Source organism: Pongo pygmaeus, chromosome 2, assembly GCF_028885625.2.
Source record: "Pongo pygmaeus isolate AG05252 chromosome 2, NHGRI_mPonPyg2-v2.0_pri, whole genome shotgun sequence".
NCBI lineage: Eukaryota > Metazoa > Chordata > Mammalia > Primates > Hominidae > Pongo > Pongo pygmaeus.
The window spans coordinates 136,520,362-136,546,154 of record NC_085930.1 but is presented as its reverse complement, the minus strand read 5'-3'; the positions used below and the strand labels follow the sequence as shown (position 1 = coordinate 136,546,154).

Here is a 25,793-nt window from a genome sequence, read left to right as displayed (position 1 = left end):
ATTCATGTGTGCCTGCAGTCCACCTCGAGGAGACTGAAAATATAAATACAAGCTGCTATTTTGGTGTGATCACAGGAATATGGCAGCTTGTATTTTTTTTTCTCTTTAACATTTTAACACTGGGCAGATTGTCGGCATTAACACACCAAAATCAATTCTGCTCTGAAATTGCTTGTAAAATCCTTCTTCCCAGAGGAATTTGTTCTTTATTTCAATAAAAAATGGGCTTGGAGGAAACTGTGTAGGAGATACCGACATTTAGGACATCTTAACTTTGTAAAGTGTGACATAAATGGACCAAATTACTGGGAGTATTTCTTTTTCAAAATAGGAAATGAGAAAGAGGATCTTTAAATTTAAAAAAAATCAATAAATTACTCAGTAAAATAACTTTTGAATATGCTTAACATAGAAAAAAATTCAAAACTAATCTAGTTTCCATCCATATATCACAATGTAACATAATAACTACATTTGACCAAAAATTCAGGTAAGATTTATTTACTGTAAAAATTCATGTCATTTTCTAAAGGAGAGAGAAAAGAAATAAAAGTAAATGTTTCACAGAGGCCATATCTAAAAGTTCAACATGAATAAAAAGCAAAATGCAGACATTTACATCATATATTACACAAAAATAAAACAATAATGAATTATCATTCCAATTTTAGTATATGTGCTGCTGAGGCGAGCATAATAATGAATTATCTATACAGCACTGTCCAAAGAACTTTCTGTAAGAATCGAAGTATCCTCTATAAGAGTTGTCCAATACAGTGGCCGTTATCAGCTATAGCTACTGTGATGACTAAAATTTTTAATTTTATTTAAATTTATATTTAAACAGCCACATGTGGCTGGTATCTACCAAACAGTACAGCACACATCTATAATTTTTAAAAAAGAATTTAAAGAATTTTTTTTTTTACTTCCCTACCTGCTCCTTTTCTCTTGCAAGCAATTATTAATGAATCCAGAAAATATCAAATAAGGTGTGTTTTAATTGAGGAGACAAAGTTTGCTTGCAAAATATCAAATTATAAGACTTAAAAAACTGAGAAGACAAAATTTGCTTAAATAGATTATGTTTGAAGCATGGCATACATATACACTATAAACAAAAGGAAACATTAAGATGAGAAAGTTCCTTTTTTTTAAGACAGGATCTCACTCTTTCACCCAGGCTGGAGTGCACTGGCGTGACTACAGCTTACTGCAGTCTCAACCTCCTGGGATCAAGAGATCCCCCAACTACAGCCTGCCAAGTAGATGGGACTACAGGTGTGTGCCACCATGTCTGGCTAATTTCTGTGTTTTCTGTGGAGACAGTTTTGCCATGTTGCCCAGGCTGGTCTCAAATTCCTGGGCTCAAGTGATCCTCCTGCCCTGGCCTACCAGAGTGCTGGGATTAAAGGCATGAGCCAACACACCTGGCCCAAGAAAGCTGCATCTTTAAAAACTCACCATGGAGATACAAGTAAGAAAAAGAATAATTAAATTATGAATGAGCTACCTAAAATGTTAACTACGATAACTAGAAATAGAAAAGATCAAATATTGAAGATGACAACAAGCATATCAATAGGCAATCAGATAAACTTTTAAATATGGTCAAAGTTACAATTATAAAAGTCAGTTAAAGAAATTTAATCATTTAATTCAAGAGAGGGAAAACACATTTGAAGAAAAGATGAGACTATTTGGCAATAGCTTATAAATATGTTAATCTGCAAATGATGTTATAGATGCTGCATATATATTTTTAGAATAGACCTTGATAGACCAAATAACATACTTCTTTGGCATCTAATATGGAAATGATATTTTATCCTCAACTCATTATTTCCACCATTTTAAATAATACTGAATTTCATTTAATGTTACAGCTTTTGAAACATGGCGAAATTTGTTCAGAATAGACAATTCAAGTTCTAAATTAGAATGCTGTAAATGGAAATTCCTTGATTTACCTTTTGATTATCAGTTTTTTCAGTAATAAAAGTGGGAATAGTAACAACCTTATTAGGTTAAGATAAAGAACAATTAATTGAAATGAATGCAAAACGCTTTGAGGCAAAAAAGGGTTAGTGACATAAAAGAATATTAAAATTGGCTGAAGGGGAAGATAATATTTAATACAGTGACGTATCCAGATCAAATAAATTAAATAATGATGGCAGAATCACAGCTCATGAAATCAAATTATCTTGTTTAAACTCATACTAGAAAGTTGATAATAGTATTTTTTAAAGTGTGCTTATGTCTGTGAAAATTTAAAGAAGCTTGAGATAATTACTAAAACTGAACAACACCAATCATCAGTGATAAGATTCACAATCAATGATCATTTATTAAGCACCAACTTGGTGATAAGCAGTGAGACAAAAACAAGACTAGGTCCATGCCTTCAAAGGGTTTACTACTAGGTTTGAAAGATAAGATCTGGGCTAACACAAGAGCTCTTGTACATACTGCTTCTCTTAATGGCACCAATAATCCTGCATTGTAACTTTTTTTTCCCTGTTTTCTCTGTAAGCTTCTTAAGGGTCCATATCACATTTATCTTGGCATCTCCAGTGCCTGGTACACTAAGCAGATCAATATAAATGTATTGAATACACTGACAGATGGACCTAAATAAATATAAGACCAAACAAAATTAAATAATATTAAAAAGTTATTAAGAAAATTCTATAGAACACAGACTAGGCACAAATGATTTCCAATTGCCAAGACTGGAAAATGTTTCATTAACTTGGGTGATGAACTCAGGCCTTGAATGGTGAGCTGTCAGGAATGTAACAGGAAGCAGAGGAGGGAAGCAGCATTCCAGCAGAGGAGAGCATGAAAGATTCCAAAACATGGAAAATGGAAAGCACAAATCCTGTTCATTGAATAATGCCAGAAGCACTTGTCTAAAAGGGAACTTGGTATGTATTAGAGAAACTGAGTAAGTCCATTCTTCTTCAGGGCACAGGGAGTCATAGAAAGTTCTGGATTAGGCAAAGAGAATGATTATAAATGTGCTTTGAGTAGAGTGATTAGGCTGTTAACACATGGAATGGACTGGAAGTGGAAAAACACTAGATCCCAAGAAAACAATTAAACAAGCAAGTGACTGCGGGCAGGAGGTAAAAAGGATCTGAAACAGAGCAGTAAAAATGGAACAGAAACTTATGAATGTGAGAAAACTACACATAATGATCCCCTAGTTTGTATTTTGAAACATAAAATACATATCCCCAACCCATCTACCTACTCCTGTCTTTATTACTACATTTTTAGTCTAATAAATCACTAACATCACTTAACTTGAAATACTCCAATAGACTCCTAGTTGCTTTTTCAGCTTCCATTCTTACATCCACCTTTGCCCCACTGCACAGCAGCCGTAATTATCTTTGTAGGTATCATGCCACTGCTCAGTGTCCTCCAAAAGCTTCCTATTGCAATCAGAATAAATCCTTACTTTTTACTGTGGTCTACAAGACTGTTTCTCTGGCCTTTGCTCTCCTCTCAGATTTCCTTCTCTAAAGCATTTGCTCTAGCCGGCCTGACTTCTTTTTGCTCCTCTAAACACTGAGCTCATTTTCACTGAGAAACTAACTTTGCCCTAGCTACTCCCTCTGTCTACATGTTCTTGCCCTAGTTCTTCACATGGCTGGCCTTTAAATTTTTTCACATCTCAGCTCAAATGTCATCTTCTCAAAGACGTCTTCTCCAATCGCTATTCCTAAAATAGCCATCCCACTGGCTACTCTCCTCCTAGCTATCTAGTTACTCTGCCTTATTTCTTCAGAACAATGATCACCCTCTGTAATTATTCTCTTTATCTATACATGCTTGTTGTCTCACCACTCTCCCGACACCACACTAAAATATACAACCTGTGATGGCAGCACCCTATCTGTGTTATTCACCACTCCACTCTGTCCCCCACAGTGCAAAGGGCAATTATGGAACATAGCGATGCTCCATAAATATACATTTTTTAAAAAATTCTTATCACAAAGCTAATAAATAAGTAACACTTTATAACCTTATCTGGGCTGTACTTCTTTTATTTTATTAGCAAATTCCTCACAGACTGAAATGAAAAACATATATTTTAGATCATGTAGTACCTTATAAAGATGTAAAGTAAATTTATACAAGCTATTCAGCTTTTACAATTAAATAATTTGGTGGACTTAAAATAAGACTGACCGCCTTACCTCACAAGATAAGTATTCGCCAGAAAATTTATACAGAAATGACAAGGAGACTTAATCTAAATGTGGAGAGAGCCATGGGAGAGTCTTCAAGAGAAGAAGATATGGAACCCTCCTGTGATGGTTAATATTGAGTGTCAACTTGATTGGATTAAGGGATGCAAAGTATTCTTCCTGGGTGTGTCTGTGAGAGTGTTGCCAAAGGAGATTAAAATTTGAGTCAGTGGACTCAGAGAGGCAGCCCCATCCTCACTCTGGATGGGCACCATCTAATCAGCTGCCAGTGTGGCTAGAATAAAGCAGGCAGAAGAAGGTGGAAAGAGCAGGCTTGCTGAATCTTCCAGCCTTCATCTTTCTCCCGTGGTGGATGCCTCCTGCCCTCGAACATCAGACTCCAAGTTCTTCAGGTTTTTGGACTCTTGGACTTAGACCAGCAGTTTGCCAGGGGCTCTTGGGGCCTTCAGCCATAGTGAAGGCTGCACTGTCGGCTTCCCTACTTTTAAGGTGTTGGGACTCGGACTGGCTTCCTTGCTTGTCAGCTTGCAGACGGCCTATTGTGGGACTTCACCATGATCATGTGAATCAATACTCCTTAATAAACTCCCCTTTATCTATACATCTATCCTAATAGTTCTGTCCCTCTAGAGAACGCTAATACATTTCCCTACTATGTTATCAACTATAGGGCCTCCTAGCTACCTTCTTTGGGTCACTAGTTTGCCATTTTAATTAAAATAAACTAGTAGAGATACATTTGAAGAAAAACACTGTATGTGTGTGTACATATATACACACACACACATGTATGTGTATAATATACATATATGTATATGTATATATGTATCTGTGTATATATCTTGCATTTTTGTAAGAAAAAAACAGAAAATATAGAAGTTTTCAAGAACTAACACTTTCTTACATAACAAAGCAGAAATGGTCGAACTAAGTAACTAAAATGATGAAAAAATTCCCAGTATCACTGCCTGTTTGGTGTGGCTATCAGAGGTTTATTTTCCCCCTTTCTTGTTTGCTATTTCTTTAAGTCAATCCGGCCCCCGTGGCCTCTGACTCTGTGACTCGGCACCAGCGCTGTGGCCCCTTCATTTCCATTTGATAACTGTAGAGAGCTTAATTATAATCCTGCTCATTAGACAGATCAATCTGAAGTTGGCAAGTTTTTAAATGTAACTATCTAGCATTTTAAAAAAGGGATGCCTTTATAGTTTAGTTAACAATATATACTGCAAATTTTGTTTTTAAAAGGCCTGTTTACTACCAGTGATTAACTATGTACTTACTGAGGAAATTCCTTCTTTTGTTTTATTCAAATATTTACCGAGTGTCAGGACTCCTGTGTGCTAATACAATGATGCTCTACTTTCTGCACCTATATACTAGGGAGACCAAGCACTATTACCCATATCTCTGAGAGTAGCTTCCCTAACTGGGTTACTCCTGAGTTAACTGGATAACTCAAGCTAACCAAAATCATCCCAAACTTCCCACCCATACCCTATTACCACTGCCAATTACCTGTGGTTTCATTTACTCTAAACCTGTGATTCCTCTGAATTATTTTCATTTTAAAGAAATTGTATTTGTTAAATATGTACTACAAACTTAGTAGCAGTTCATGTCATCTTATTATTCAGTATTTATAACTTGCAAAGAAATGAGTATCAGAGAGCGAGAGGCCTTGACATGATAATAGATTTAGCAGGAACTGAACTAGGAGTGGAGCACACAGGCAAAGCTGCAGAAGTACTTGGAGGAAGCCACCAAAGATACTCACGATTCTGCACATACCTGGCTAATCCCAGATCCTAAGGATTACATTAAGTTTACTAAAATTTATATAATGATTTATAGTTTAAAGTATAAACTTATCTAATTTACTATTCTGACAGATATTAATTAATCCTCAAATATCATAAGAGATGGTTACTATTATCCCCATTTAACACAAGAGGAAACTGAGAGGGAAAGATGTTGAAGTAATTTTCCCACAATTACAGCATCCATTAGTTACAACTCTATGATCTTCTGACACAAACTCCATTTACTCCTCACCCTATGACTCAGAAAGATGCAGTCGAATATATCAAAGTTATGGACATTATGCTAAGCAACAAATTACCCTTTTACATAGTAAATACTGAGCAGATTGAGAGAAGAAATTGTTTGCAAACCTGAATAGCTTCAAGAGGAAGAGAAGTAAGGATAAGAATAACAGTTGTCATTTAACAAGTTTTAACAAGTAACTTGGTTAGAAAGGGATTCAAATGCATAAAGCAAGAGACAAATTTTTCTGGCAACAAGACTATACAAGATAACCTTAAATATGACTTCAAATAATTGTTGGAAATTGATAAAACTAATTAAATATTATTGAAGATTATCAATATTATAAATGTAATTTACTTTTAAAAAGGGAACATAGAAATCTGTATCATTAAGAGTAGAAAACAACCCTTATTATCACAATTTGTCAAAACAAGTTTGTTATTAACACAAGTAGAATACTGCATTCAATTAAGTTGACTCTGCAGATTTTGTGTTTTGTTAAAATTAGAAAGAGATAACAACAATTTGAATTATTCAAAGTAACATGTAAATAGTTCTACATACGTTCTTTTGACATCTTGTTCAATCATTGATCGAAGTTCTTTATCTTGGAAGAATTTGTTCCAAAGACTCTGAAATAAGGAAAACAATCTATTATATAGTCTCACACCTTTGTTTTACTTTTAGTGATTTCAATTTAATAATGTAAATGGTTAAATTTATTCTTTTCTGATCATTTCACATTGCAGATAGAAAACCTGAGACTGGGGTAATTTTTATTAAAATCTAATTTAATCTCAGAAACACATCTTTATTCTAACATCAATTTTTCCAGTTTGATATTATCATATAAAGTCAGCCCTCCTTATCTGCAGGCTCCACAACAAAAATCCAACCAACTGTGGATCAAAAATATTGGGAAAAAATTAAAAATAGCAATACAACAATAAAAAAATACAAATCAGAAAAACAACACAGTATAACAACTTTATTTAGCATTTACAATCTATTAGGTATTATGAGTAATCTAGAGATTATTTAAAGTATACAGGAGGATGTACACAGGTTATATGGAAATACTTATGTCATTTTATATAAGAAACTTGATCATCTGCAGATTGTAGTGCCCATGAGGGGCCTGGAACCAATCCCCTGTGAATAATGAGAAACTAGTGTATATTCTCAAAATTTTTATTATCTATATAAAGTGAACAATACTTTTCACTGCCATATGCTATTGCTACTACCCCTGTAACAACAGAAAGGTGCTTGGATTACAGCAGGACTCATGGGCCAACTGTCCCCCGCTTGAACCTGACCTGAATTCCCAATGCACTAAGAAAGATGGGTGAAGTTTTTCTACAGAGCTTGGTTTTATAATCCAGTAGGTTTTTATGTACATTTTAAAATGTGAATTTAAGGGAAAGTTTTTAAAAATTACTTAATAGTTTATGTTCTTAAACCAAAGAGTCTATAAATACTTACGTATTGGGAAAGAGAAATGCTAACACTATGTATTAAATGGAAAAAAATGTGTTTTTAGGTAAACAGGCAAAAATTAGAGCACTCACACTTTTGAAGTTACATAATATCTCTAAAGTAGTAATCCTTGTCTTCACTGGAATATGAATAGAAGTAGACCTGATTTTTTAAAAACTTCTTCATAGACTCACTACAAAGGGTTACTTCTTTCTTCCTGCGAGTTAGCCCTGCTAAGTGAGCCCTTCTTTATTTTCATGACGAAAGGAGGCTTTCCTTAGCTACCCAATTCCCCACTGCAACCCTGATAAAAGTTCTATTCTCATCTTTATGCTCTTATATTTTACCCTTAGTTCTTACAGAATCCCGAGATTTCTTTGTACTGCCATTCCACAGAAACAGATCATAAATTTTCTACAACACAGTATATATATGTAATGTAAAATCATTTCTACCAGGTTTTAGGTGGTACTGTATGTGGAACAAAGAAAATAGTTAGCATGAAATATATTGCTTTCATGGTGACTGGCAACCAGTCACATAAACATATTCTTAGCAGCAAAAGAGGTTAAGACATGAACAAAGACGAACTTTACCCCTTCATCCTGTGAAAGAGGATTATTGATCACCAAATCTTGTTGGCCAACAATCTTCCTCGGGTTGGTAATATGCTAGTAAAGAAAGAGAAAACACACACACAAAGATCAGAGGCTACTGGACTTTAAAGTGTACATAAGAAAACAATTACATTAATTAAATACACTATTTACTTACTATTTCTTTAATGTTGCTATACCATGCTCTTAATTCTTCAATTCTACTTATCCATTGACTTTTGTCTTGAGGAAGAACACAAAGAAATAGCTGTCAAGAAAAACAGAAGAAATTTTTGTAAAAATCTTAAGATCTAAAATGTGAAACTATGCCAAACTGAACCACCTGAACATTGAAAGACATAATATTCATGATATTTCATATTCATATCATCATTTCAATTCTTACCAATTTCTGTTTGGAGATATTTAAGAAATATATAATCAGAAAATTCAAAAAGTGAACAAAGGCCAAAAAGCAAGATAACAAAAGCTACACCACAAAATAGAATCAAGCTCCCCTTCACATTTACATTAGAAAGGAAGAAAAATTCATTGAGGTTCAAATATAATTCACATTTTACATTCTAGTCTTAATGGGAGTGATAGGGGGTTATTAGGGAGCACAAAGTCTGATTAGTAATTGCTACATTTAAGGTTTTGTTTTAAAACAAGCTGGTAAAAGATAGTGAACAACAGCCTCACGGAGGGCATAGCCTGAAACATGAAAGCATTCCTTTTACAGAAAAAAAATGTAATTTAAAGCTGGCAGTCAGCTTATGAAAATAACAAACATTCTTAAAATGACAAATTTGATTTAATTTAGTTTAATATAATATTAAAATAAATTTGGATTTAGGTTTATTTTTAACAAATGAAAGACAGTAAAAGTTAAACAACAGGGAATGGGGGTGGGGTACAAATACTTGTATACAAATATTCTAGCAGCAGGTCTCCTGCCTTTAATGCCTGCATCTAAAAGAAGCAAAGTGTATTTTAATTATTAAATCTAAATTATTGAACCTAAAACTGTCTAATACACTATGTGTTTTTGTCTTTACTTGCACAGACTCAGTATGCTTAATTTATGCAGATAACTCTAAAAACTTATGATAGAATTCATTCTAGAAATGAGTCTAAACCTAAATAAATTCATGTTTAGAAAACAAAAACAAACAATATTTCAAAGCAATTAAAAAGATAACTATAGATTATTATTACTAGTTTTGGTAATCAGTGGTCCTTTTCCTCTAAAGGAGAGTGATCCAATTTCCTTCCACTTCTTGCCACCCCTCACTACTAAAAGAAATGTGAAAAATATTTTCCGGCTGCCATTTATGAAGAAAAAAGGGAAGATAACTAAATGATCGCTTGATATAGTAGGAACCTAATAGTTCACCCCCAACCACTGCCTTTTCTTGCAAATCTTCAAGAATTTCTGCAAGAAACTCTGGGAAGTGTAAACGTGTTGCTCTGAATTTGGCACCATCAAAACAGTTGAAAAGATAGTTTTTTTATATGACTCTTTTACCATTATCACTTACTCAGGACTAAGGTAGTTCAACCTTATTAGTAAATGTCCTATGAAAGATAAACATAGATGGTCAAAATAATGGGAGTGAAGTCTCTTGGAAAATTCAGTGATCCCCTGCATGGCTAATCTTCCAGGGCATCAGGTAATGTGTTGATATATTGCAACCAGAAACTGTAAATAAATATTTTCTTCTTACCTTCCAGCAAATGCTGCGGAACCTGCTGCTTCTCAGCTGCCCATTAATCCCCTTCTGCCTTATTGTTGCCAAGTAATTGTTGTTTACAAATAGTTCTTCCCATTCTTTCCTATATGAAAGAAACCAAAGCATGAGAATCCTTTTGTTAAAATTCCTCTGCTTGGAGAGAAGTTCTATGGGAAATTAATTTTAAGTAAGTCTAAAAAATGCAACTTTTAAAACATATATATTTAGTTGTGTACTGTTTCTGAATGCATGGCTGTCTTTTTGGACACAGTTCTTCCGTAGATTTAATGAATATGTAGATAGCTATAATTACGCCAGCTACTGAAATTCATAATGTCTATGGAGGCTATTCCATTTCCTTTAAAATGCTGATAGTACAGTTCAGTGAGTAAACAAGAAAAAAATGAATAATATAAATATATGACTGTTTTAGCCAATGACAAAAACATACCTGCTCCAAAAATATGCAACAAAGAAGTGTAATGTTGATTATATTAGCTTCTCATGTGAAATACCTGTTTAAATGAACCAATTTCTCTTCAATGTCAGGCTGGACAGTAAAGAATAATAGAAGACTACTTTAACTGTTAGTGCTGCTTACTACTGAAATTGCAACTTCTTTCTACATGATCAGTTTTAAAATTTTAACAGGTGTGGGCAAATTTGAAAAAAAATCAAAAAATTAAAAAGCCTCACTGTAAAAATTGTTAAAGGCAAGCTTGAGTACCTTGCAGTACCTATGGCTGAGTAGATAAACAACTGAAATATGCCTCCCAGGCATGCAGACACCAGGGGCCTAACACCTGTGCCTCATTAATATACAAGTAAATCTGCTCTACTAGGAGACAATTGGAAATTAATTGTCCCAAACCATTTACTGAGTTTGAATAAAGGAATCAGACCTACATTCCCTGCATCTTGCACCAAACTAAACATTAAGAATCACTTGAGTAGAGGCTACTGAGATTAGCTTTATGAAATTTCTCCCAAATTCCATCATATCACAATAAAATTTGCATATAACTTAACATTTATTATCAAAGCTGAAACCCTGACGGCAATATCTCAAGAGAGATTTCTGAAAAAGAAAGCCACTAAAACCCTCAATCATTCTTCTGTTACATACACGTGTGGTTGTCACTGGCTAGACCCTACTCATTTTGAGAAAGGATAATCTTGCATACTATGCTTAGAGTAATGAACTGTACACAAAAATTTCAAAACTTGCCCATGGGACAAAATGCATCTTCTCCAGAAAAGAAGTTCCAGAAGAGTGACCAAAGACAATGACACATTCCCTACTGCCACCAGCAGAACTTCCAGCTTTAACCCAGTAGCGTTGTGATCCTCAATCACAACAAGCCTTCTGCCAATAGTGGTTTCTGGCTAAGATTGCTAAATGAGACACACATTCCAGCACATGCTGGAAGAAATGCATTTCTATCACCACTCCACAAAAATTTCTTATTCTCATCACTCTATTAGTTTAAAAAATTTGTCTTTACTTTAATTTGTACTATTAGTGAACTAAAAATTGTTCATGCTTTTGGGTCATTTTACTGCTTCCTTTGTAAAACCTGTTTTTTGCCCTTTGCCCATTTTAAGCAGTACAAGATAGTGGTTAAGAGAATGGACATCAGAGGCACATGCTTGGGATCAGAAAGACAGCTGTGCAGTAAGGAAAGCTACACAGCTCAGTAGTTACTTACTAGATGTGCAAGCATGGGCAAATTTCTTAACCTCTCTGTGCCTCAGTTTCCTCATCTGTAAAATGGAGTAATAACAGAATCTACTTAAAGGAATTATTATGAGAATTTCAAAAATACATGAAAAGCCCTCAGAAGACTATCCAACACACACACACACACACACACACTTTTTAAAAAAGAGACAAGGTCTCACTTGCTCATCAGGATGGAGTACAGTGGTGCAACCACAGCTCACTTTAGCCTTGAACTCCTTGGGCTCAATCAATCCTCCCACCTCAGCCTCCACTGTAGCTGAAGCTACTCAGGAGGGACCACAGGCACACACCATCACACCTGGCTAATTTTGTAACTTTTTGTAGAGACTGGGTATTCCTATGTTGCCCAGATTGGTCTACAAAGGGCCTCAAGTGATTCTCCCTCCTCAGCTTCCCAAAGTGATGGAATTACAGGTATGAGCCAGTGTGCCCAAGTCCTATACTTTTAAAAATTAATATTTTTGTTAATAATACTGCTTTTTAGTGTGCCTTATTATTGATTAAAGAGAAAAGTTTTTCATACATTAAAGACATCATGCCTTCATCAGCCAATTTTTTAACCCAATTGTCTTAATTGTCAATACATTGAAGCTTTTTAAATTTGTGTATAATTAAGATCTAACATTATTTTCTCTTATTGATCCTTCCATTGTTTTCTCTTGCTTAAGTAATTCTTAGCCACTCCAACACCAAATAAATATTCACTGAAATCTTGTGGGGCTTTTTTCCCCATTTTAATCCATTTTTATTACCTAAAATATTCTAAATATGTCCTATTTCCAAGTAATTATGCATATATACTGATATAATGTTCAAATTTTGTTGTCTAGTTTTTAGCAATATTCAAAGATGAGATTAGCAATCAGTACATTAGAGGAGTAGAGGCATACCTCATTTTATGTCACTTCATAGGTACTGCATTTTAATAAACTGAAGGTTTGTGGCAACCTTGCATTGAGCAAGTCTATCAACATGTGCTCACTTCATGTATCTTGTGACATATTTTGATAATCTTCACAATATTTCCAACTCTTTCATTATATCTGTTATGAGGATATGTGATCAGTGATCTTTGATGTTACTATTGTAACTGTTATGAAGCAAAATGAACCACAACCATATAAGACAGTGAACTTACTGATAAATGTTGTATGTGTTCTGGCCATACCACTAAACAGTCTCTTGTCTCTCTCCCTCTCCTTGGACCTCCCTAATTAATAATGCTATAATGGCCTCGTACTGTTTGAATGAAAAGAAGAGTCATAGGTCTCTTAATTTAAATCAAAACCTAGAAATGATTAAGCTTAGTGAGGAAGGTATATCTAAAGCCAAGTTAGACCAAAAGCTTGGTCTCTTGCACTAAACAGGTAGCCCAGTGGTGAATGCAGAAAAAAAAAGTTCTTGAAGGAACTCAAAAGTGCTACTCCAGTGAACTCATGAATGATGAGAAAGCAAAACAGTCTTACCGCTGATACAGAGAAAGTCTGAATGGTCTGGATAGAAAATCAAACCAGCCACAACATTCCCTTAAGCCAAAACCTAATCCAGAGCAAAGCCCTAACTCTCTTCAATTCTGTGAAAGCTGAGAAAGGTGAGGAAGCTGCCAAAGAAAAGTTGGAAGGTAGCAGAGGTTGGTTCATGAAGTTTAAGAAAAGAAGCCATCTCCATAACATAAAATTGCAAAGTGAAGCAGAAAGTGCTGATTGAGAAGCTGCAGTAAGTTACACAGAAGATCAAGCCAAGATAACTGCTGAAGATAGTTACAATAAACAATAGATATTCAATGTAGACATAACAACCTTCTATTGAAGGAGGATGCCATCTAGGACTTTCATAGCTAGGGACAAGAAGGCAAGGTGTGGTTTCAGAGCTTCAAAGGACAGGCTGTTCTCTTGTTACAGGATAATGCAGCTGGGGACTAAACTGAAGCCAATCTTTAACCATTCTGAAAGTCCTAGAGACCTTAAGAATTATGCTAAATCTACTCTCCTTGTGCCCTATAAATGGAATAACAAAGCCTGGATGATAGCATATCTGTTTGCAACATGGTTTACAGAATATTTTAAGCCCATTTTTGGAAACTATTGCTCAGGAAAAAAAAGATTCCTTTCAAAATATTATTGTTCACTGACAATACACCTCATCACCCAAGAGCTCTGATGGATATGTACAAAGAGATTAATGTTGTGTCCATGTCTGCTGACACAACATCCATTCTGCAGCCCATGAAGTGGGGAGTCATTTCTAATTTCAAGTTTTATTATTTAAGAAACACATTTCATAGGCTATAGCTGCCATATGATAGTGATTTCTCTGACAGATCTGGGCAAAGTAAATTCAAAATCTTCTGGTAAGGATTCACCATTCTAGATGTCGTTAAGAACATTAGAGATTCATGGGGGAAAGTCAGAATAGCAACATGAACAAGAGTTTTTAAAAGGTGATTCCAGTCCTCATGGATGACTTGGAGGGGTTTCAAGACTTCAGTGGAAGAAGTAACTAGATGGGGAAAAATAACAAGAAAACTAGAATTAGAAGTGGAACCTGAAGATGTGACTTAACTGCTATAATCTCATAATAAAACTTAAATTAGGAGTTGCTTCTTATGAATCAACAAAGAAAGTAGTTTCTTGAGATGGAACCTACTGCTGGTTAAGATGCTGTGAATATTGTTAAAAATGATATCAAAGAATTTAGAATATTTAATAAACTAAGTGAGAAAGCAGCTGCAGGGTTTGAGAAGACTGAGTCCAATTTTGAAACAAGTTCTACTCTGGGTAAGATGCTGCCAAACAGAATCTCATGCTACAGAGAAATCTTTATTGAAAAGAAGAGTCAATCTATGTGGCATACTTCACTGTTGTCTTTTTTTTAAGGAATTGCCACAGTTACCCCAACCTTCAGCAACCACCACCGTAACTAGTGGGAAGCCATCAACAACAAGGCAAGACACTCTACCAGCAAAAAGATTAAGAACTGCTTAAGGCTCAGATGATCCTTGGCATTTTTTTTTTTTTTTTGCAATAAGGTATTTTTAATTAAGGTATATATATTTTTTAGATATATGCTATTGCATACTTAATAGATGACAGTGTAATCATAACTTTTACATGTACTAGAAAACAAAAAATATCACGCGACTCACTTTATTGCAATAGTTGCTTTACTGCAGTTGTTTGGAACTGAATCCGCAATATCTCTGGGGTATGTATACACATCTCAAAAACCATAAATATATTTAAATAGCTTGTAGTCTGTGAACAACAAGCACAGATCTCAAATGTGCAACGTTTTGAACCCAAAAGGAATCATAATTTGTGAGACACCATGCAGTTCTGTGGACTGAAAACACAAAGTATTCCAGATAAGAGAGGGAAGTATGAAGCAATGACTCCTCCAGTCTTTTCCAAAATCAGCTCCTATTCACAAGTACTAAGAAATTGTAAAAGTACAGGCACAGCTGGTGGCTAGATTCATTGCCATCTTGTCAAGTTAAGCAGGCTTTTAAGGTCAAGTTACATACTACTTATGTAATGAAGGATAATTATTTGTTAGCTTAAATAAGACCCTGTACCTTGATTACGGTGTTGGTACAGGGAAAAGAAGACTGAGGCATGTGAATTGGAAACATTATCTCTGAAATTTACATTCATTTAAATTTATTCATGGGTACTTACAGTTCTAATTAAGGCATAACATCTCAAACTGATGAACGGCTCTAACAAGAGAGGAGCATAAAGGCCACAAAATAATATATTAATTGTCTTTCGTTTCTATTGAATAGTGTTTCATCAATAAACCGTAACACAGAGTAAATATAAACATTTATTAAGTGCCTACTATGTGCTTAGCACTCACAGGCATATTTTTTAAAACATACAAAGTTAAAGAGTGGACAGATGGATGTGTAAACCAATAATAAAATGATTACTGCAAAGCACTCTGGTAGTACAGAGGGGAAAGAAATGGTTTGATACTTCAAAATTAAAACTTAGGATATAAAATAACAGTAGCACCATAGCCACTGAAATACTACTGCAAAGAATTGAGCTAATCAAACATTAAACAGATTCCAGAGGGTAAACTGCTGAAAGGTTTAGCCCTTCTAGGGGAGAGGGATCAAAATGAAGGGTTTTTTACAATCACAAATATGAATGGTAGGCCTGCTCCTGAAGTTGGAGGAAGACATGATTAACAATAGAAAATATTGAGGTGTCAGTGGCGAAATATTTCAGTTTAATTAAAAAAAAAGAAAAAGTAGTTGCTAAACTTATTCTTACATAAAATATATATATTTACAATGTGCCTGAAAAGCAAAAATCTGACAATAATGCCATCGAAATGCTTTTAAAAGACCCACTTATGATATAATATTTTAGGTAAATCACTTAGGGTATATATTTTTAACCCCTCTTTATGAATGAGGAAAGTAAGGTTCAGAAAAATTAAATAACTTGTCAAGAGAATAAAGAAACGAGAAATAGGAAAGACATCTTTCTGGAATAACATGGAAGTAACCACTAAAGGGAAACATGATTCTCTAGACACCAAGAGCAAAAATGACCTCTGGCAACAAGGCAAGATAGAAATATACCCTTGTTTTCTTCCTCAGATTTTTAGTTTTTGAATATCAAGTCCATGGACATGCAGATAACTTTTTACTAGTTGGACTGAGAAGATAAGTTAACAACAGTCCCTGTGAGTAGTTAAGAACCTGGGTGTTTAGGTGTGTAAAACCTTAAATGGAATGGATTAGCCACCTGGACCTTGAAGATTTCCTTAACAAAGCATTAGTGCCATCTAGTGGCAATTACTCTATCTTGCAGATACTTGGTCCCTGAAAACAATCAGCATCTAAGTAGGGAAAGGTGAAGATAAGTAGGTTTCATTTCTCAGGCCAATGTTAATAGATCAGTACTGGCTGCCTTGGAAGCACCATGCTGAGAAGGACTCTGAGCTTACTGGTGTGCTCCTCAGGAAACAACACTGTAACTTATTAAATATGTAGGCCATGAGTGATGCAATTATTTCTCAAAAAATAAAGTCAACTTCTGCAGCAGGAATTGATACCTTCCCTCTAAGACCTATTTGGGTAGTTAAGCTTCCTGCAATGGCTATTTTGACATGGAAAGCAATCAGAATATGCAGTGGATAAATACAGCTGATGATTATAATGAGATTATCAATTTGTAATTATATATTTTAACATATAATTAAATAGTAGTTTCCCAAGATATGCTCATAACATTGGTGTGAAACTAGTATCTTCTAAATTTGTTAATATCTTCTAAATTTAATAGTTGAAATACCTTTATAACCTAAATGATGACTAATAAATTACTAAATTATGTGCTAATTTATGACTAGAAGGCTTCTGAATCATTGTTCCAAATGGTGATACACTATACAAAACACTAATTTTACACTGTATAGGTTTATATGATGGTTTCTATCCCGTTTTTAAGCTCAATGTGGAAAGGAAACAATGCGTTTGTGGGCTAACTTAAGAAATCCAAACGGCTACAATAATAGCAAAGAGTTCAGGGCCTACATATAGTTTAAGACTGAAGATCTCTAATCGTTGGTTAAGAGGAGCTACTTAGGCTTCTACTGACAATGAAATTGCTGAGTGGTTAAGAGAAGGGATTCTCACCTTGGGGAAAGCCAAAAGTCACAGACAGTGGAAGAAAAAAGAGAGAAGGTAGAAAGTTGCTTCTAGCTCTCTGGGAGGTATAGTGATAGGGAAGTACAGCAGACAGAGCTCTCAGAGATAACCATGGAGTTTACAAGGTCAGCCAGCCAACCAGATCATTTCATTGCAATTCTGAGTAGTAAGATAACAGAACAAAGCGGCTACAGCAGGATGAAGCAGGATTTAAGCAGGATTAGATCCGGGTTAGATGGGTAGAATATCTGAAGCTGAGGTAGTAAAAGGTAAGAAAGTTGAACTTGATTCAAAAAGATTTATACAATTTCATAATCCTAAAGTGCATGCCAATATTTTTTAAAATTGCCATATTTAGTATGATCACATTTATTTTATCAAAAAGGAGCCAGTAAATTTTTGAATCTGTTTCTAATCTATATCAAAATACATTAGTGAAAGATTTCTATCAATGCAAGGACTGTACCATAATTCCAGTATTATGTTTAAGAGTATATACTTTTAAGCCATTTTAAAGGTATGATTTTGAAAATATTATTCAAATAGAACAAGTAACATCTAACTTAAAATAAATGGAAATATGAAGTGTAAATTAGGTATGTCAGCATAAGACTGTAAAGTGTGGCACCAGATATGGGTAAGCTACAACATTAGGACTGCAGGTGCCAAGATCAACCAGATAAACACTGATGTTATCTATAATTACCTCATTTTTAGCTTAAATCACAGGTAATGAGGGAACTCACGAGTCTCTAAAAGGCAATTAGAAACTGTACTGGCTTTTTTGCTTCCTGTACCATGAATTTTCTAAAACTTACTTTTATTTAAAGCTTTTTTCTCCTCCATAATGAAACATCAGGGCAGATCTCATACATAAATATATATAAAAAAACAGAATGCACAATTACACACAAGCTTAAAATGTATTTCTTCACATGTCTAGGTGAAACATGTTATCATATGATAAGGCTCCACTGAAATACAGGTAAAGAATAGTTCATTGCCTAGAGGTTTGTTAAAATTACGGTCATGTTTTGATTCAGGTTTGAATTGAACTTTAAATTGAGAAACCTTGAGCCTTCACCTTAGTTTTCACAGGAACACAAAGAACTGAGTTAAAACAGTTAGGGACTGTCAAATATAATACTCTTTTTATTATTTTATTTTGTTTATTTATATATTTTTTGAGACAGAGTCTCACTCTATCGCCCTGGCTGGAGTGCAGTGGCGCTATCTCTGCTCACTGCAAGCTCCGCCTCTGGGGTTCAAACCATTCTCCTGCCTCAGCCTCCCCACGTAGCTGGGACTACAGGCACCCACCACCACGCCCGGCTAAATTTTTTGTACTTTTTTAGTAGAGATGGGGTTTCACTGTGTTAGCCAGGATGGTCTCGATCTCCTGACCTCATGATCTGCCTGCCTCGGCCTCCCAAAGAGCTAGAATACTCTCTTCTTTAAAGGAAAAAACAAAACAAAAACAAACAAACAAAAAAAACACAGGCATTATTTTCTTAAAAATACAATGTGTAAGAGCTTCCAAATCCAGGGTCATATTAAAGTAGGCAAACTCAATAATCATACTTTAAAAAAGGAAACCAAGAAAAGCAGTATCACAAACTTTTTGATTTTATAACAAGCTTTTCATTTTTAATTGTATTAATAATTTAAATATACGATAAAGGTAATTAGATTACTAATCAAAGGACTGGCATTTAGAAATGAAGTGAGAAAAGGATCCTATACCAGACAATCTCTGTGAAGTTGTCTGGAGTAAGTATATTTTATATTCCATGGTTTACTCATGCTTCCTCTATAATTAATAAGGAAAAAATCCTCTCCCTGCAGACCTTTCCTACCTTCTTCCCACCCTCACCTAACCTCACTTACTTTGATATTTGTGATAACTGGCAAGGGTTTGATATCTAACATTCTACAACATGATAAAGAATTTGCCTCACAGTCTGCAAATATAAGCCAATACTGTAGAGGAAAGGCTGGTAGAATAGAGAATAAATTACTTTCCAGTTATTTATAAATAGGCATTTATTTAGCAAAACCTGATGTCCTAATTACAAGTCAATCCTATGACTTAAAGCATGTTTTCCAATAGTGTGTTGACTAACAGGGTATTACCAAACAGAAATACATGTGTGCTTAAATACTTTCTCTAAGAAATATTAAAATCAATTATATTTTAACTGAATCCATCGTTCACTTGATAACCTCTAGATGAGCACTAAGCAAGTAAACTTTCTGAGATGACAGAAATGTTCTACATCTGACTCCCCAATATGGTAAGCACTGACCACACATAGTTACTAAGCAGTTAAAATACGGCTGGTTGCAGCTGAAGAACTACATATTGTATTTTATTTTAATTAATTGAAATCCAAATTTAAATAGCTTCATATTGCCAGTAGTTCTCATATTGGACAGGGAAGCTTAAAATGTTAAGGATGGCAACAATTCACTCATATACACATTCAATTTTTAAAGTAACAACTATAAAGTTTCAAGGGATATAAATATACAAGTGATGCATACTCATATATAACTGGGGAAAGAAAACAAACATTAAAAGTTAAATAATACATGTGGTTAAATAAGTCAACTTAATTCCATAAGAGAGGTAACGTAGTATGTAATTATTCTAAATAAATGGTGCTAGTAATAAGACTATTAGATATGGATATAATCTTTTCTTTTTCTTTCCCGTGTCTATCTCATTGACTCTCCCTGTGGTTTCTGTTTCTATCACTCCCTTCCCCTGCCTCCACCCACATCCCTCTTCTCACACACATACCTGAAAGTTAGAAAGGCAAATCTTTAGTGATGACAGTGTCATTTCTATTGGTTACCCCAAAATGGTCAATGCTGGAAAGAACTAGATCCACGATTTGGATCACGAACCTAATATAATCATATTCAGTAACAGGCTGGCTAAACAAACCTGGAAGGGATAATTTAAAATGAAGATAAATGGGCCATGGGATAAACTTTTGTTTAAAGTCAATTAAGTATTTTAAGTACTGCTCCCCTGTGGTAAGGTGGGGGGAAGGGTAAGAAGACAATAGTAGTTATTTTGGAGATTCTAAGTTTATTACTGTGAACTGAACAAAATACACATGAGAAGTTTGTGTCTAGATCTATGAAAGTTGAGCTATGCTGTTCAAGAGAACTTTAAGATTTAGAAGTATTTTTTTTTAAATTGGAATGAGGTTTAAGATAACAGTGTTCAACTACCCTGTTTTGGTTCTAATGGGTTGAGACACTTGGGCACGTCATCTGCATTAGTTTCCTAATCTGAAAAGGTAGCCTGGAAGAGTCTTTGAAACGCCTTGAGATTATGTCAACCAAACTACTTCTATGTCTCTCTCAGAACATAACATCTATAATCATGGAATGAAGATTATATCCGTATGTTCAGATACAAGGACATCTTTTACATTTCAAATATTCTGTCATTTGCAGGTTATTTTTTATTCCATAGCAGCTTTATTGACTTTCTTCATATTTCTAGGTACATAATACTCATTCTCAATTGTATCATTATCAACTATTTCATAATTAATTTTGTGTGATTTAAAGATTTTTAACCCTCAGTTAAAATTTTTGATCATCGATTCAAATATATCAAACATCGCTGGGTGCAGTGGCTCATGACTGTAATCCCAACACTTTGGGAGGCTGAGGCGGGTGGATCACCTGAGGTCAGGAGTTCAAGACCAGCCTGGCCAACATGGTGAAACCTCCACTCTACTAAAAATACAAAAATTAGATGAGCACAGTGGTGCACACCTGTAATCCCAGCTACACAGGCAGATGAGGCATGAGAATCACTTGAACCCAGGAAGTGAAAGTTGCAGTGGGCTGAGATGGCCCTCTAGCCTAATCAACAGAGTAAGACCCCATCTAATAAAAAAAAAAAATGATATACTGAATTTTTAAACTTTAGTACTATCAAATAGCAAGTACTATAAAATAACAGTTCACGTAAAGTAACACTGTCACCACAATGAAATAGATACATATGTAAATACTGATGTTGTATGGGTCACATTCACTGTCTTCATAGGTAAGGGCATAATTTTGTCACTGATGACTAAATTCAAATGGGAAAGTTGTCAAAATCAAAATGAAGTCACTTGTGTCAAACCCTAACAAAAGTACAGTTGGCCCTCCATACACGAGATTCCGCATTCATGGTTTATACCAACCATGGACTGAGACTACAGTATTCTAAGGATGCCAAACTCATGGATACAGAGGGGCTGATTTTTCCTATCCTTTCCAATTCCCTAGAGCTGACTGCTGGACTTTGGTATCCATGGGGGTCCTGGAATCCATCCCCAAGAATACTGACAGATAACCATAAATAAAGACAGGTTTAGAAAGAAGAGCCCTCATGCACATACGCTGAAGAAATATTACAAAGACTCTCTGAATGGCTCTTATACACATACGTCTGTAACAAAAACTTTTGCCAATAACTTTCTAAACTGCAGTTGCTACATGAGTACAAGGATAGCTAGCTGATGTACAAGAACACTTGCCAGACAAACTGTCTCCATTAATGAACTGGTGTTAGCTCCTGCAATAAGCCCCTGTAACCAAAGTTCTCTGTTTCAAAATAAATTGTGTATACTTTCCTCTCGTCTTTAAAAGCTTCCCCTTCCCTCAACCTCTTTGGATATGCCTATGGTTCCCAAGGCCTGCATATCCCAGATGTGCAAATCCCCTAATAAACTCAATATCTTTGGAGAATCTCTGTGTTTTTGACAAACTGAAACTTACCCATTCTAATATACTGCAAAAGAAATCTAAAAGAATGCATTGCTGAAGAGTGGAAAATGAAGATCATCTTTGTACATGTTGCTCGCCTCCCTGAAACTCCTGCCCCAGCTAGAACACCTAGCAAACAGATTTTCCTCCTAACACCCACCATCCCAACCATTTGTTCTTCCCCTGGTTCTGTTTTTTGTTTTGTTTTTATTTTTGTCTTGAGACAGGGTCTTGCTCTGTCACCAAGGCTGGAGTGCAGTGGCATGATCATAGCTCACTGCAGCCTCAACCTCCCAGGCTCAAGTGATTGTCCCACCTGAGCCTCCTGAGTAGGTGGGACTAGAGGCATGTGCCACCATGCCTGGCTAATTTTTTTAAAAATATTTATTTATTTGTCTGTTTGTAGAGATGAAGTCTTGTTTTTTGCCCAGGCTGGTCTTCAACTCCTCAACTCAAGTGATCCTCCTGCCTCAGCCTGTTGGGATTACTGGTGTAAGCCCCTGCACCTGGCCTTCCCCTAGTTCTTGATAAATGCCTCCATTATAATACCAGTCATCACCTATGTTAGTTGCTTCCATGTTTTTCTCCCTGCTAGATTATGAGTGCCCCAAGGGCAGGGTCTGTGTTTAACTCCTCTTTGGGTCTTGAAGGTTTAGCACACTGGTTTGTCTATAATGGGAGTATAACAAAGATATACATAATGATGGAAGATAAGTTAGCTCCCTTGAACAACAACAAAAAAATAAAGATATAGACAAACGTTGAAAAAGCACTTGTGAAAAAGCTCTGGATTAAAAATAAAATGGGGAAATATAATTATTAACCACTACAACTTTGCGCCAAAAGACAACACAATCTGATATAAAAAAAAGACAAATGTTAAATATTGACTCCTACTTAAATATCCTGTAGAAATTTCTCCCTTAAATCATTTATTTGAGTCAAATTGTCTATGAAATAGACAATCAGAAATTAAGCATTATATAGAGCTACTATATAATACTTAATTATTGGGACTATAAAGCAGACCAATGCGTAAATAAATAAGCAAGATACTGGTGAATTTTTTTAAAAAAATTAACTCTCCACTTATGAACCTTAATTCTATGCATTATTTTCTCAAATTTTTAACTCTATTTTTGAACCCTAATTCTATGCATTATTTTCTCATACTTCAGTATTATTGAGCAAATATTTAATTGACTTTGTATATTTCACCACCATATCCAAACTATATATTACAAACAGTGATCCATAGGACTGACAGCAAGTCATTTCAACTGGAACACCAGCAGGAAACAGAAGTGTGTCCAGGGGAAAGGACTCTCAGTGTTGATTGACTCAGAGCAGCTTATCCTCACATTTCAAATGTATGCCTGTCTTTTCAAAGATAAACATTTACACAGCCTTGGATGATAAGGCTTTCAGCTGACTATGTCAATAAATAAACATGAAAAAAAATGTCCCCTAAAGCCTGGCAACAGATAACAAAAAGGGCTTGAAGGGGTTTCTAAAGGAAAATAACTCAAACTGTAACATGTATGCTCAAGCCAGTGTGGGTTGATAATTAGGGCTGTAAATGCAAACAAATCAGTTGATTTTTCAAAATAGAGGGTAACATTTTTTCAAAGCCTTAAGTAATCAATAAATTAGTTCAGAGAGAGTGTATATTATAAAGAAGCACAGATACTATCATAAAAATAAGCTACTTCGAGAAGATGTATTCATCATTCAAATGTGATTTTTCTTTACTCAGAAGAGCCTCCACTATGGAGATAAGGACAAAAGGTAATATTAAGACTCTGATTTCTAAAAAATGAAAAGGCTATACATTTTGTGCTCTCTGAAGTGATCATTTAACTGTAAAGGTCGTGATGCTTCTTGAACAAATATAAGAACAAACAAGATGCAAGAAAATTTGATGAGATTAAATATAATAAGCGATTATATAAAAGTTCCTCTTATATAATCTATAGGTAACTATAGATACATCTGATTCTTTACTCATTTATTGCCACTTTAGAACTAGAAAAAAATTTTTTTAACTTTCCTGAGGCAAGGGCCAACTTTCTCAGGTAGTAGAGTTAATTACAACTTAAAAGAAATTTTAGAAAAGAGAGAGGGAAAGAAAAGGTGAAAAAATTTTCCCTAACAGTAGTTACCTACTATGTTTTGATGACAAGGGCCAAGTACTTTACACATTTTACAGGTATGCTCTCTACAACTCAATGATACAGATGTTAACATTTCATTTTTATAGATGATGTAATTATGAATCAGAGAGGTTAATTACTTTGCCTAAGGTTACAGTGGTATAGCTAAGATCTAGACTTTAGTTTGTCTTATTTCTGTGCATTTTTTCCAAATTGATTCCCTAAATCATGTATTTATTCTTAAGAACATCTTAACATTATATACATCCTCAACAACATACAGGCAATACAACAAAATTAGAAAAGCAAGGCTCATGGAATCAGGAAAGGAGCACTAATTCTAGGCCTTCCTTCCTCCTCTTCTACTTATTAAGCTATGAAACCCTGGAAAAATAATTAAAATGGCAAGGCCTTAGAAACTTAAGAGGACTGAGTGGTGGGGAAGAGGGACGGTAGATTCCGGTTGGTCTCTATCATTTGCTATAACTTCTAGCAAATAATTGATTGAGCCAATATTCTGTTTTTGTTTTTTGGTTTTTGGGATTTTTTTGTTTTGTTGTTGTTGTTGTTTTGAGACAGTTTTTTTAATCACCCAGGCAGCAGCACAGTGGTGCGATCTTGGCTCACTGCAACCTCCGCCTCCCAGGTTCAAGTGATTCTTGTGCCTCAGACTCCCGAGTAGCTGGGATTACAGGCGTGCACCACCACACTGGCTAATTTCGTTTTTTTTTTTGTTTTTTTTTTTTTTTTTGTATTTTCAGTAGAGACAGGGTTTTGCCATGTTGGCCAGGCTGGTCTTGAACAACTGACCTCAAGTGATCCACCCACCTCAGCCTCCAAAAGCGCTGAGATTACTGGGGTGAGCCACTGAGCCTGCTCTCATCCAATGAGCCAATATTCTTAAAAATAACATGATTAACAAAATTATATCACTTTAAGAGTGTGACTAGAACCCAGATTTCTGAATTTTAAATCTTGCTGCCAAAGTAGGCTTTTGCCCTATTATCTCCTTTCTAATATACTAAATCACTATTTCATTGTTATTTCTATGAGATATGTAATTCTCTTACATAAAAATGTAAAAGGTACTATACTAAAAATAAATGTAAATGATGAAAAGATATTTCCTGCATCCTCCAAAATTATTGACTATATGCAAATAAGATACATACAAATCTTTGTGCTAAAACTTGAAGACTAATTTTTCAAATTTATTGATTATTGATTATATGCAAATAAGATACATACAAAATTACTGATTATATGCAAATAAGATACATACAAATCTTTGTGCCAAAACTTGAAGCCTAATTTTTCAAATTTACTCAATGATTCAAGAAAATTCAAATTAATGTACTTTTTCTTA

The 25,793-nt window shown here is 34.9% G+C and overlaps 1 protein-coding gene across 50 annotated transcripts in view; it reads right to left on the bottom strand.

Moving 5' to 3' along the window:
- The window catches only part of TBC1D5 (TBC1 domain family member 5), a 599,895-nt gene that overhangs the window by 250,365 nt on the left and 323,737 nt on the right, over window positions 1-25,793 (bottom strand). For all 50 annotated transcript variants that reach the window (XM_054482838.2, XM_054482837.2, XM_063662139.1 and 47 more), the window contains 4 exons: window positions 10,078-10,186; window positions 8,529-8,618; window positions 8,351-8,425; window positions 6,840-6,907 (listed from right to left, as the gene is read on the bottom strand). In XM_054482838.2, coding sequence (XP_054338813.1) covers window positions 6,840-6,907; window positions 8,351-8,425; window positions 8,529-8,618; window positions 10,078-10,186 — 342 coding nt within the window. The remainder of the gene's footprint in view (window positions 1-6,839; window positions 6,908-8,350; window positions 8,426-8,528; window positions 8,619-10,077; window positions 10,187-25,793) is intronic.